General features: G+C 30.4%; 1 protein-coding gene across 1 annotated transcript; it reads left to right on the top strand.

Moving 5' to 3' along the window:
- Nucleotides 1–1,998: 1,998 nt before the first annotated feature.
- On the top strand, nucleotides 1,999–2,820 carry TRIADDRAFT_15610 (uncharacterized protein; the record flags this gene model as incomplete). The annotated part of the gene is made up of 1 exon (XM_002112913.1): nucleotides 1,999–2,820. A coding segment is annotated over one exon (822 nt), but the record flags the coding sequence as incomplete, so codon positions are not given.
- Between the last annotated feature and the right edge of the window lie 11,696 nt (nucleotides 2,821–14,516).

Here is a 14,516-nt window from a genome sequence, read left to right as displayed (position 1 = left end):
ATTGTTAGTAACAAGCATGAATACTACTAAATGGGTGTAATACGATGCTGATCAGCATTTGAGGATATTTAGTAAATAAAAATTAACAAATTTGACGTCATGGAGTTTCTAAACATCATTCTATCTACATTTATTGTAATAATTAGTTCAATCGGGAGAAATAATATGTCTATTGCGAACATTAAACAATCAATCAGGGGACTTTACATAACAACGTTATGTTTTTCACCAATCTATGCAACATTAATTAAATGTTTCGATTATTCTATGTAAGTATTTTTCTATTATAAATGTTATGGTTTATTATCCATTTAAAATTTCCTATTTTGTTAATAGCATAAGCAGGGCTAATACCGTATTTCTAAACATGTTTGTTAAAAATTCTAATACTAATACATAGTATTTGTTACGGTATTCAAAAATAGAGACTTGAGCTACAGTAATTTAAAAAAAATTCCGCCTGGCATCTTTGTTCACTTAAATGGCTTCCTAAAAATATTGTAATTAACTTTTTTATCTTTAATATCATTAAATTTTTCATAACTTTGTTAACTGAAGAGATTTAATGACAAAATATTTCTATTTGAATTTTCAAATAGGAAATTAAATAAAAATAAGTTAGTCACGGTTAATGCGTCAGAAATATTCCGAGATACTGATAATAACTTGCAGGAACTGTAAGTCGATAGCGTGGAAGTGCGATAGATATTTAGCTACCTAATGTAATGGACGAAGAAGGCCTTATAGCAATCAAAATTTAAATATACGTGGCCCTCATTTATTTTTATTTTTATTAAATATAGGCATCTCGCTGATAATCAACTCAATGAATTTAAGAATCCGAATAACATCCAATTTAATGGACTAAAGATACTGTACGTGACTATGAAGAATAAATATTAATTAATAAATTATTCCAAAAGGAGATAGTATAAATCCAACGATCTATGTGGTTATTAGCATCTTTTAATGCAATAAATTAGCATTTTTATGCGTGACAGTAAAGCTTTAAACTTAAGATTTAGGACACTAAACTCTCCGATTGATGTTGTAAAAAATTTTTAAACAGAAATGTAGCTCGAAATAAATTATCAGAAGTCTGCGGCAAGTCCCATGTATTAGGAATTGGACCAAACCTATTAGAGATGTAAACTTCTATTATATTTCAGTATGCAGTAAACTTAGAATGGTCTATTCCATGCTGAACTTACTTATTTATATGTGATAGTTATTTGGACCAAAATGGCATTCGCTACCTTGATATCCGATGCTTTGGTTTATTATTCAAATTGCAGCTATTGTAAGCGCTAAGATTTTCTTACAGAGAGCATCGTGTACTGTAATTTTTAGAACGGAAATTACATACTTTATTTACTTGAAATACTGATTTTGCACTCACAGTATATTTCTTACTTTTTATCGTGCTAATCTTCCGCAGCTAAGCCGAAATTACTATTTCTATGTTTTCTATCTAGGTCAATAAAATCAAATCCGTTAGTTTACATTCGTGATAACTCTTTTTATGGCTCAACTTCGCTCAATACTGTGTAAGTATATATATATATATATCATTAGGCTAAAATACTAGTAATAGAAGTATCGTATCTTAATTGCAGTACTATACTTTCAATTCCCTTAAAAGTCTATTTCCCCTATAATGATAAAGTTCTTGTGGTATAGTACAGTTACATTCGTAATCAAATACTATAAAACAATGCCTATTTTTTAACTATCTGATACTGTGCCATGTAGCTAAAAGGTAGACATAAATTTGCCATAAGTTATTGCTAAAACTAATCAAGTTATACCCATTTTTCATTATTGATCCTCTTCTGTGATTGGTTTCCGTGATTGTCTACTAGAATATCTACACGAGATTATTTATGCTGTATAGTCCCAGCGAAAGTAACTACTTGCGCACCGGTACCTGACTTAGATTCAGTCACAAGCTGTGAAAATATTCTGGCTCACATGTCCTTAAAATTATCCGTATGGATTATGGGCATAGCAGCATTTGTCGGCAATATTTTTGTCGTAATAAGTAATCACAGTAATCGCCAAAATAAGCTGGGCAAAGTAACTATTCTTTTAATCGATAATTTGGCAGTAGCTGATTTCTTGATGTCGATTTATTTATTTATCATTGCAATTGGTGACCAAGTCTATATTGATCGTTATGCAAACTACTCAGAGGAATGGTTAACTAGCCCTGCCTGTATTATTGCCTCATTTCTAATATGCACCTCTGGCTTAATGTCGGTCATTATGATGCTATTAATTAGCATTGATCGTTATATCGTCACTGCATATCCATTTTCATCCAAAAGCGTACGAGTAAAGCGTTGCAAAGTAACGTTAATATCGGCATGGTCATTAACATGTCTATTCGTTGGTATTCCTGTCACCATGAGTATCAACCAGCCTGGTGATTTACGACTATATCAATTCAGCTCAGTTTGTACGCCAAGTAATCTGAGTAATGGATTTTTCGCTAGTTGGACAATATTTTTCGTTGTAATCCAATTTATTTTTTGGATTATTACATTAATTCTATATATTAAATTAATGTTAAAAGTCCGTAAATCGAGTCGCTCAATTCGTAGTAGCGCTCAATCGCACGATTTTGCTATTGCCGTAAGGTTGTCTTTAATTCTAATTACGGATTTGCTTGCATGGCTGCCAGTATATATTATCTCCGTACTAGCTTTAACACAAGGTAGTTTGAGTGTTTTCATATTACAATTTGCTGTAATCTTAGCATTACCTCTGAATTCGGCAATTAATCCGTATATCTATACAGCGACTGGAACAGCATGTTTTCATCGGCTATTTCACTTGATTGATATACGTAAATCATCATTTTCACGAAGCTTTCATGTTCCAATGCGTCATGCTCGTGTATTTGCTGATGGACCTCCAGCATGTCTTCAGCGTAGGTCAAGCGCTCCACCAAGTCTACAAGCCGCAAGTTCATCAGGTGATGAAAAGTCCAACCATTTCATACATCAAAATGGCGATAGTCAAGAGGTCGCTATGGGAAGATACTTAGGTAGAAAGGACAATATCAATAGCTATAATGGATTGTATCCCCGCTGTAATCAACAACTAGAACCCATAGTAGGTTATATTAATCCAAATTTTAGTAAGACATCTCCTTCGGTATTAGAAATAACCAATCTTGCAAGATCTGAATCAATACTATTACGTAGACATCATACTATTTAGCGTATTTATTAGATATAGTATTACAGGACTTGACGATAATCGTCTAGAAGCTTTTCAAATGCTAAATTATTCGTCAATTCGTAAGTCTAAATACCTTAATACACCATTCGATGAATACCTATTTTATACGATCTGCGGTATATTACTTAGTGAAAATTGAACGTTCTTTAAAAATGAAAGTATCGATAATTATTCGTGAATTTTGTTCTACGGAGGCTGCCATTTTACATTGCATAGCATTTATTTGTATTTATATTTCACATATTATGAAAAGAAGAAAGATATTTTGATAAAGTTTCTTGTTTTAAGGCTATTAATAAAGAGCAGATTAGGAAAGTCATCAAGAAATTGTTCCTTTGATCTAGATTAGATGACTGTCTTAAACCGAAGGAAGATATACAAACTGATCCATTAATTAACCCCTTGCTATCATTTCCTGTCTGCAATGAAGTAGCTTACCAGCTTTGGTATATAGTAATTTAACTTTGGTTGCATAAATATTGCACAATCATAACATTGGTAAATACAGCAACGTATTCTTAGAACGGCTACAGCATACTACATATCTTCTAGATTAGAAGACCAATGACGCATGCTGACGCAGATTAGCTATATTGAATGCTAATGAAAGATTTATAAAATTTTATAGACTTCTCTGTGCAATAGAATATATATTATTTAGTATTTAGCAGATTTCATAAGCATTTCTTCATTGCAAAACAACACTCTCAGTTTTGAGGTATAAAGATTGTCACGGTACTCGTACCATAGCGAGGAATAGTATTACACATATGCTGTAAGTTGTTTGTATATCCAGAATTATAAAACTAATTCACCTGGTTTAAAAGAGCAAGTGAATTAGTTGCTTAATTTATAAGAAAGCTAAAGGTCTGATCGTATTCTGATCATGATTAATCTCATGTTATATTCGTACTCTAACATGCAGTAGTTTAAATTATAAGATAAATTTATACTAATTTTAGATCTAAGAATAACGGCAGCTAACATTATTTATTAGTATACTGTAAGCTTAGCCGTATATGTGTATACGTACAATGCTGTAGTCGCACGCGAATAAATAGAAGGTATAAAAGTGAGCTACTTTCTACAAGAAGGGAAGTTCTAGATTTAATCCTAGGAAAGACTACGGTAGTATCTGTATTCAACTACCGCTTTCCGAGTCATGTTATACTGATCTGGTTAGCATGATTACAAACAAATTAAGCTCATACTGCAGTTTTTCCTAGATCTTCTATAAAACAGCTTAACTTATGATAGACTGGTCGTTGAGAGAGAGTATCGTGCCTAAACGCTGCGTGTCATGTATTTCGTCTTCTATTTTAGACTTAGGTACCGATAACCTTGCTACAAGCTGATTAAGACATACAGCAATAGTACTGGATGTTTATTACAATAGATTGATGATGCACCATTGAGTCATTTGAAGTACATATGGTCTCAGATTGACAGTAATTATAACACAATTGCATTAATTGGTAAATTTAATTTTTAAATATTAAGTTACTCCAAATTTTGAACTTGGAACTTCAATAGAATAGTTCCACAAGTAAGCATAATTGCAAAATTAAAATAACATTGTTTGCAAAAAATATCAACAGCTATTATGCATGTAACGAAGTGCTGGGCAAAAATTAACGCATACAATTAAAAATAATAACAGTTGATAACCGCCTTCAGGTGCTAGTAAAATAAAGTTGTTCATAGCTATGCATAGTTTCATTACGTTATCTACTTTCCTCTTCAATTTTTATCAGAAAAAATTAGGGTAGAAAAGTCTATAATCTAATACCAATTAGAGATTCGAGACTACGCTTATGATATCAAGTTGTGCATTTTGGACTAATACAAATTATTCGCAAGTATGAAGATAAAATTAGTTTATCTATTACTGTGGTGTATTATAAGCCAATATACAACTTTTCAAGCAGCTGGTAAGAAAGTATATTATTCATTTGATGTTTTATCAGTAATTTTATACCAAAAAGCTATTAATCACTACGTATCCTACTACTTGAGATTGTATATTGTGTCCTTATAAAATCATTAAGAAATCGAATCGTTTCCTGCTATTTGCTATGCTATTTATATCATACTGAATCTGTGGCAGAAGTAAAATGGTTAATGTAGGCTCAGCTAGGCTCAACCAGTGAATATAAGAATATTTTAATGATCTTATGCTGTCTAAAAAATGGGTGTTACAGTTTGCAACTTAGATAAAATGAATCCTTCGAGACGGACTCTCAAACTAAGTATTTAAAAAGACATTTCGAAGATACGCAAATGCTAGCAAATTAATTAGACATTATACATAAATTGAAATTTTCAATTAAGAAATTTTTTTACGATAACTTTAGAAGTACCATATTACAACGATGGACCTTAAATGCTATGATGATAGAATTCGTAATCGATTATTTTATAAAATATCTTTAGAAGCCTACAAATGATCAGATTTGTGCTAGTAGAGATTATATGAAAAGCAATAATTATACGATTGAGAGAAAAAGCTGTCAAGAGTAAATATTTATATAGTCATACATGTATAAATGCCAAACACGATAGCAGTGATGAAATATGTATTCAATCCCTGATAATATGATACGAACATTGTTACGTAAAATACTTTATTGATAAAAGAAATCGCTTTTTTTACACTCAATAGGCTTTTTTTTCCTGGTATGTTCTCCGGGTTGCTCTTGCTTTTCGAGATCGAGATTTGTGTGTTCTTTGCCAACTTTGACTGAAGTTCCACTTTTGCATCCATTCAGATCTAGAGTTACAACCATGTAGGTTACTATAATAAAGGTTTTCAGTCTTTTAATAATGATTTATTTCAACAAAAGTTGTACTTTACAGTAAACACCTCTTATCCTTTAGCTACTCGTGAATTTCGAAATCTTTTAGCAAATGCACTGAATCTCCAATAAATTCGCTTTCAAAGTGATAAGTTCAGATACATGACATTAAATACGATGAAAACTAAATTTTTCGAATAGCAATATTTATTATACCCTGATTCGCCGGATTCATAAAAATGCATTCCAAAAGTTTCCATCCGTAACTTGGCTGTAAGTCAAACTTATGTGGAACTTTACATATTCATCTACTGATTATAGAGTTCGCCGCATAAATTATTTGCAACGAAGAATAACACAATATAAAAGCAAAAAACTAATCATAAGACATTCCTTAATAGATATTTACAGGTGAATAAAATAGAATTTATTGATGACAAGGCTTTTGAAAAATCGTCTAAGATACGTTATTTGTAAGTAAACCTAATAAATATGACGCAATTTTTATACTCTATTATACATTATGACTTTAAACTGCATTTTTAATATGAAATTGTGTGATATCTGAAATGGACGAGGATAATTAGTCTATTTTACTCATTTGATTTACGTCATAATTAATACAGAAACTTACATGGAAATCTATTGCAAACTTTAAATCCCGGAGCATTCCAAGGATTAGTAAATTTACGAACATTGTAAGCTTTGCGTATAATTAAGATTAAGAGAAAGAATCGTTACTCGTCAAAATTTTTAAACTTAAAAATGTGCTCCCATATTATATCATTCTTTTTACTTGTTTGATTAATAGTATTTCATTTTACTATAACTTTGATCTGACGGATTATTATTTTCTCAATCGTGAATACATCTTATTATGTAATCTAGTGATAGATTGAAAATAAAGATATATTAATCTATCAATAAGTTTATGAGCATTAATATTACTACATAGTGATGCAGTACAAGCAGAATATTTTATTCTTTGAATGTTATCGTTCTTTTTCTAAGCATTTTAACGTGGTAATCAAGCACTAAATAACTTGATGCTAACAAAATCAAACTGTTTACTTACTTAAGTTAATATGATAATTGCTCATTGTTTACTTTAGAAATAATCGATTTAAACTTTATTATTTGCACTGTTGAAAAGTACAACTAATGCAGCAAAAGAGAACTACCCTAAGAAATTTAGATCTCAACTATCACATATAGAATTACTCATTACATTATGTAAACTATGTGTACTCAAACTGGATCATTTTCCAGGTATTTATCCTCCAACAAAATATCGTCAATTCCTGATGGTGTGTTTCTTCCTCTTACCAAATTAACTTTATTGTAAGAAAAATAAAATAAGGCTACTGAAGCTTAAATTGATTTTAGTGCGACATTAATACCGCATTGTATCACAGTTTCAAACTATTCTGTATACTAAATGCTAATAAATTACCAGTTCTATACTATCATTTAATCAATATTGATATCATGATTTGAAGATTACACCGATAATCATGTTATATATAAAATTTTAGCTAATATTAACAATTTCTTACGATGATATATTACAAAGTGATGCAATTTCCTAGCTACTGATGCCCATACTTTATCTAGATCAGTAATTAGTATACTTAAAAAGTTATATTCCTTATGAACTAATACAGTAGACATGATGAAAGATAAATATTGCTAGCAATCCAACGTAAATTATAAAAAAATGGCAGCATATCCACTATTTGGAACCATTATAAGTTTTATTCTTGCATATCAATGTTACTTCATAGCAGTAGGATGTTTCGTTTCTTCGATAAGCAAGAAAATTTATTACCACAATGTTTCGTAAATAATTGCGAGCATCAGTTCGAAAATTGCTATGAAAGCCCATCTCATTCACAATCAATATAATGCTTTGTAACAACGGAATATTCTAATTTATTCTTACTACCTTACCATTTATAATAGGAGCATGCAGGAAAACAGAATTCATGATTTGCGAAATATCAGCTTTAGAGGATTGCGTTCGCTAGCTTGGCTGTAAGTTGGCGGACTAAAATTATATATATAGTTTATTGTTACCGCTGCTATCCTATTTCATTGAATCTACGTTATCGAATATGATCATAAATTCTTTATCAATGTACTTCAGATATTTAATAAACAATGCAATTACTGAAGTACCAAAAGGAGTATTTAAAGGTTTGCAGCGATTACGCACAATGTAAGATGTTTTAATTAATTAGTCACTCATTAATAGTAGCGACTTAAGATATTCCATGTGTTTTATTCCTATAATAATCCAATTAAATAAAATTTTGGCACAGATATATGTATTCAAATGCAATAGAAAGAATTAATGAAGATAGCTTCCAAGGCATATCCTACTTACAACATTTGTAAGATATCGCTAGCTTAGTACATGCATGCCGGATAAGTACTATTGAAGTAACAAATGATTCAAATATTTTCTGAGATATTTATGCAAACATTCTAAATTTAAAATAGATAATCAAATCGCTTATTGTAGTTATTAGCTATTTTTTGTTTTTTTTTGTAAATATATATTTATGTAATCGCTGTATTACTGGAATATTATATATCATTACAATGAACAAATAGTTGTGTATTATTAGCTTTGAAAACCTTACTACGACATTTCCATAACGTTGTCAAGCATTGGATTATAAATTATTAGCTATGTTAAGAGTGTATTTTTACAGATTGCAAACTATAGTCTATGATAAAGAAGATACTCCGCTAGAGTATCGAGGATCATAAGCAGTATGGAACTGAAGTACTATTAAGAGCAGTAATATAAATAGATGAGTGACTAGTATAGTTAACCGTAATAGTTTGTTGGACTTTAGCTAGTAGATAATTATAATATTCCTTTAATGTTTGCATACATATCGTAGCTGCTACAAAACTAAATTGTAAGCGGTCCACTAGAATCCACATTGCAAATTATAATTGCTACACTTGTAGAAACAAAGTTAGGATGTTGCTGTGCAAACTGTAAATGCAGATGCTATGAAAACATATAAACAGATAACTTTTAATTATAATTTTAGATGACGTAGCATCCCTTATAAGGCCTTTCTTTTATCCTACTAGAGCATATCTATACATAGTTACATCTTTGCGCAAAGATTTCTCCAATCTATGAAAATTTATGTCCCACTTCACCGTTATTGCTTTTAATTATGATAAATAGTTGTTTATAGACGACTACTATATAAACTAGAAGATATGTGTCCGGCTTAGTAATTCCTATTAGATAAAATATATCTCTAGCTCATGAATTATAGGTTCTTATCACAAAATATCAAAGTTTTCTGTAAATGCCATCGTTGAATTACCAATTAATTGTTACGTATTTGCATATTTTAAATAGAACTCTATCTACTAACTTATTAAAGGCTTTAAACGCATCTATCTTATCAAATCTTGGCTATTTAAATATGTTGTAAGTAAAGCCTTCAAAAATAGCAACAAAAAATTGAATTTGATGAAGGTAGAGTTAAAACTCGTACACAGTCTATTCTAAATCTAGAAAAACGTTAATATTGTTTATACTAAATCATTATAGGAGCTTCAGCCTTAATAATTTGGCCTATTTAGAAGATAAACTATTTGTTAAGCAATCTAGACTTATTAATCTGTATGTTAATTTTTATTTATTTTACAACAACAGAAAGCTTCTTAACTGCAGAACGTACTATAATTTGGTGTTTTGTAGATATCTGATTAACACGTTATTAACTTACCACTAATTTGGTTCTAGCTATCTATACAGCAACGAATTAACAATACTTAAAAACGACACGTTTTATGGATTATGGAGCCTAAGAACTTTGTAATATTATTAAGACAGAAATTGGACTGTGTTAAATTTTCCTACCCTTGAAATAATTAATTCAAAGGACCTCATTAACTTTACTTTTTAGATCCCTTTATGGTAACAAAATTGAGGTTATACAACCTGGAACATTTGCAAGCTTAACAAGAATATCTCGTATGTAAGTAGTGTAAATTATGTCACTATACGAGCACGTACTTTCGAGAAATGTAGGTGCAAATCGATTGTTAACAGTAAATATTGCATAAAAAGTAATAAGCCAATAGTGAAAGACGACATAAACTGTTAACCAAAAAAACGACTTTGCATGCATTATTGATTTTTCTTTTTATACTGGCTACTTGTCAACAATTCACCAAGATAACATTGAACTAAACATTATTAGTGATCTAATCGACTATTTATATTATTGAGCTGCTTGTACAACGTACAGTATCCTTTGAACGGCATTACTCAGATTAAGCCTAGCATCTGTCCCTTTTTTTCTGTCATTCTTTCAAAATTCCGATGTATATTCTTCTATGCTTATGTTATAATGAGTGATCATTGCCCAGCTAGCCATTTATGACAGTTCAAAAGATACTTCAAGCATTTAACGTCTAATCTTTATAAGATATCCGAAGGGTATTTTCATGCTCGAAATCCTTCGTGCACACTGATTACGATTAGAATATCTAGATATTTTAGTAGTACAGTCGGTGCAAGATTTTTACCTTTGAAAAATCTCACAGTTGAGCTTCCAACATTCAATTGTACTTGATGGTGGCAACAATAACTAATCATAAGCTGTCATAGAGTAATTTCTGCATAGCTGTTGTACCATAATTTCTATAAGATAACTTATCTATGAAAGTCTTGATATTAATTTATCTATGACATATTACACGTTTTTAATACATAATTGCATGATTGTATATCATTATCTATAAAGTGATAATTAATTTTTACGCAGATTTAATGCAAATTGAGAGAATTCTCAATCAAGTTTGGGATCAGTTTTATCTAAATAGGAACCAGCGGTTACTGTTCCTCCTGGCGATAGAAGATTGTCAGTATTTAAAATCGCAAAGTAGGTAAATGTCGGGGAGGATAAGAGTGATAGCAGGCCCCTAGATTTAGCTTCTGTAGTAGTTTAGTTGTCTCCTCATCAAAAATTTCGATTCGTAACATAAGCTGTCCCAAGCATGAAATAAAATATTACTGCATTAAAGTTAAAATGTATGTTCTTGAAAAATGCGAGAATTATCTAAATACAATTCATTTTCAATGATTGAAATTACTCACCAATATTAACTTAGTTATTACAGTTTATTTTATTACGGCGATAAATTGGTGTCACAGTCATGAAAATAACTAAGATATAGGTTTATAGTTTACGATAGCATTTTGTTTTGAACTTCTTCGAAATTTAAAGCACTGCTTCGTAAATTACTGCTATTAGTGATAAAGTAGATCTTTAGGACATTATAAGGAATTAGTAAACATTTCTAGCAGGTATTTGAAATATAGAAGTTTGATAGAGCTCGTAATTTAGATAAACTTATGTATAAAACTGTTTATTACTTTCAAATGTCCGTGTATGATAACTTAATCGTAATAACTTTATTTTTATTAAAAATGTGTTGACATCGTAGTAAATATGTTTAATATGACTGATAGAGCATATCAGTGGAATAGCAATCAATAAAAATGTGAAGAGAGTTACGTTATTTTATGTTGTGCGTTAGTGTGTACTTCGCCAAGATTCTACTGTAGTTACTGAATCGTAGGCTACGGAACTAGTCTTACGGATTAAAGTAAAGTTTACTTTAAGTACTGCATTGTTTCTTGTGTTGCGGGGTAGTTGTAGCACTTGGCTAAAACAAAACAAGCACCCTCCTTTTTTCTTTCTGATAGAATATTCGAAAAATATCTAAGATAACCTCGATAGAATACCTAGCTATTTTAACGTCCACTAATTAGTATATAAACTTGTCACAAACCAGCTTCGTGACAAAGATAACGTAAAACAAATCTCTAAATTAATATAGTCTCCGGAATTCAGTATCCCTTAACTATCTCATAAGAATTTAGACGCATTTGCTTCGACGTTAAACGACTATAGAACTCTTCTTTATTCAACTATTTGCTAAGCTTAAAAACCCTTCGGTAGCTACTGTCATGTATGGGTCATAACAGTTCATTAATTTAGTTCATATTGGATAGCTAAATTGATGCAGAAATTATTCATAATCTTAGACATGTACTGAACGATTCTAGATAATTAGATTACAGTATTGTCACAAACCAGCTTCGTGACAAGGATAACGTAAAACAAATCTCTAAATTACTATAGTCTTCCGGAATTCAGTACCCCTTAACTACCTCACAAGAATTTAGACGCCTTTGATTCTACGTTAAACTCAACTAGACAATTGAGAACTGCTTTATTCAAATATCTGACGGGCTTATATACCCTTCTACAGCAGCTAACATTCACAAGTCATCTTATAAAAATACTTAGGTGAGAACATCTACTAACTAGTTTTTCACAGTCGGACTACAATATGTCCATTCACAGAATCATTTCAGTACACATTACAGCACGGCATTAAATTTACTGTAACACATTTATAATTAGAGTAATTCCTATTGTAAGGAACTAGGTGTAATATATTATCACTATATTATATTAACCAAATTTAGATAGCTATTTCTTCACGGTAGTTCGTACCGTGACAAGTATGTACATACACAAAATTATTTATAGTATCATCTATAATTGAATATTATTAGGATATTCATCACAAGCGTTACAAGACATAACACTATAATCAGTTAACATTAGCTATTGTATAAGAACTCTTACTACAGTACAGCATACTTTACTGTAGCAAAATAATAACTACCGTAGTTCTTACTGTAAGTTATTATTAGTTATCTCTATATATAAAGGTTAACCACTAAATTTATTCATTTAGTCTTCACTGAAGCTCGTAACGTGACAAAACTGCATACACACGTAGATCACGATCTAAAATTGATCTTTTATTCGTAGCGTAAAGATATCACAATCATTAATCATGGTTAATTATTGATTAATAATGACTATGTCAATTCATAGAGATCTTTCTTGGAATAAACTCGTATTGATCGACAGTTACGTTTTTAGCAATCTACCATCGCTTAGCTACTTGTAAGTTATGTACAATATTCAACTACAAGAAGTACCTTTTTGATACAGTTAAAGCTGGTTTTTTAATTTTTGAGTTGTATTATTGATTATCTTCAGGATATTTCAAGATAATAATATTCGTACCATTAGCAAAACAAGTTTGGAAGGATCCTCTGGAATAAGTACTTTGTAAGAAACCATTTTATCTACTAAAAAGGTATTGCTATTATACGATGGAGTAAAGTGTCCCACTAGTAATTAAAACTGCCGTTAAACACATAGAAAAATATTTTAATGTAAGTATATTCATATATATTGGCTGTAAAAATTTTGGAGTTTGCTCGCTGACTGAGATCAAAGACAGTTTTTTCTCCAACAATACGAACCTGCAATACCTGTTGGTTTGACATATCTAATGCGCTTATCTTAAAAAATCAATTTCATTGCTTTTTCAATCAGTACACTCTTTAATAATAAACTATTGAAAGCAATTAAATTTTATCTATATTAGATACCTTACTGGATGCACAATTAAAAATGTATCCTCTCTTGCTTTTTCGAATTGTACAGCTTTAAAAGAAATGTAAGAATTCCCTTCTTTAAATATAAATACAAATAGCAGCTACTTTGCTATCCTAGAAAGCATTATTCAATAACTTCAAAACAATTTTATTAATATACTTTTCAAATCAATCTTCTACTACAGAAGTTTATCGTCAACACGCATTCAAATTTTGCCCCCGTACCTTTTTGGATTCAATGGCAATTTGAATCTACGTAAAATGTAAGCATATTGTCAAATATCGAGGCTCAATTAAAGAACTGCAATAAAGTATCATAAGCATCAAATTCATTGCTATATATTTTTAATATTTAAGCAGTCCATTTATTAAATGATATAAATAAACTATAGTATTATTTTGTAACATCTGCAGCGAAAAAATATTAAATAATCCAAATTTAAGGAATTAACGGCATTTTTTTACATTTAAATGGTTGTAAAATAAAATTTTTCGTAGATATTTGAATACTTCTTCGTTGGAGCGTATACATGAGAAAACATTTTATGGACTACATAACCTAACACATTTGTAGGTTGAGTATTTATGCTCATTCGTTCAAAAATATCTTGAATCTCTGATATATCATAAGAAAAACTATTACAAAGAAATTTGACTGATTACTTAACTTATGAACAAACTATAGGTTACTTAGCCATAATAATATTCGATATTTGCAAGTGAATACTTTTAAATCTCTGGCATCACTAATAACGCTGTAAGTACCATTTTAATGCTACGGTAAATGTAACTATCTAACTAGTTAATTTCCGATGATACTTGCGTATAAATTATTGCTATACTGTCTAGTTTCAGAAGTCCTAGCAGTTTGAAGTCTATATTTTAATAGATGTCTTGCCAAACAGTGTACTAGAAACTACTGTTTAACATATCCTGACATTAGA

The sequence above is a fragment of the Trichoplax adhaerens genome, genomic scaffold, assembly GCF_000150275.1.
Source record: "Trichoplax adhaerens TRIADscaffold_5 genomic scaffold, whole genome shotgun sequence".
NCBI lineage: Eukaryota > Metazoa > Placozoa > Uniplacotomia > Trichoplacea > Trichoplacidae > Trichoplax > Trichoplax adhaerens.
Note: the sequence above shows the minus strand (reverse complement) of the source record. Positions and strands in the feature narration are given on the sequence as shown.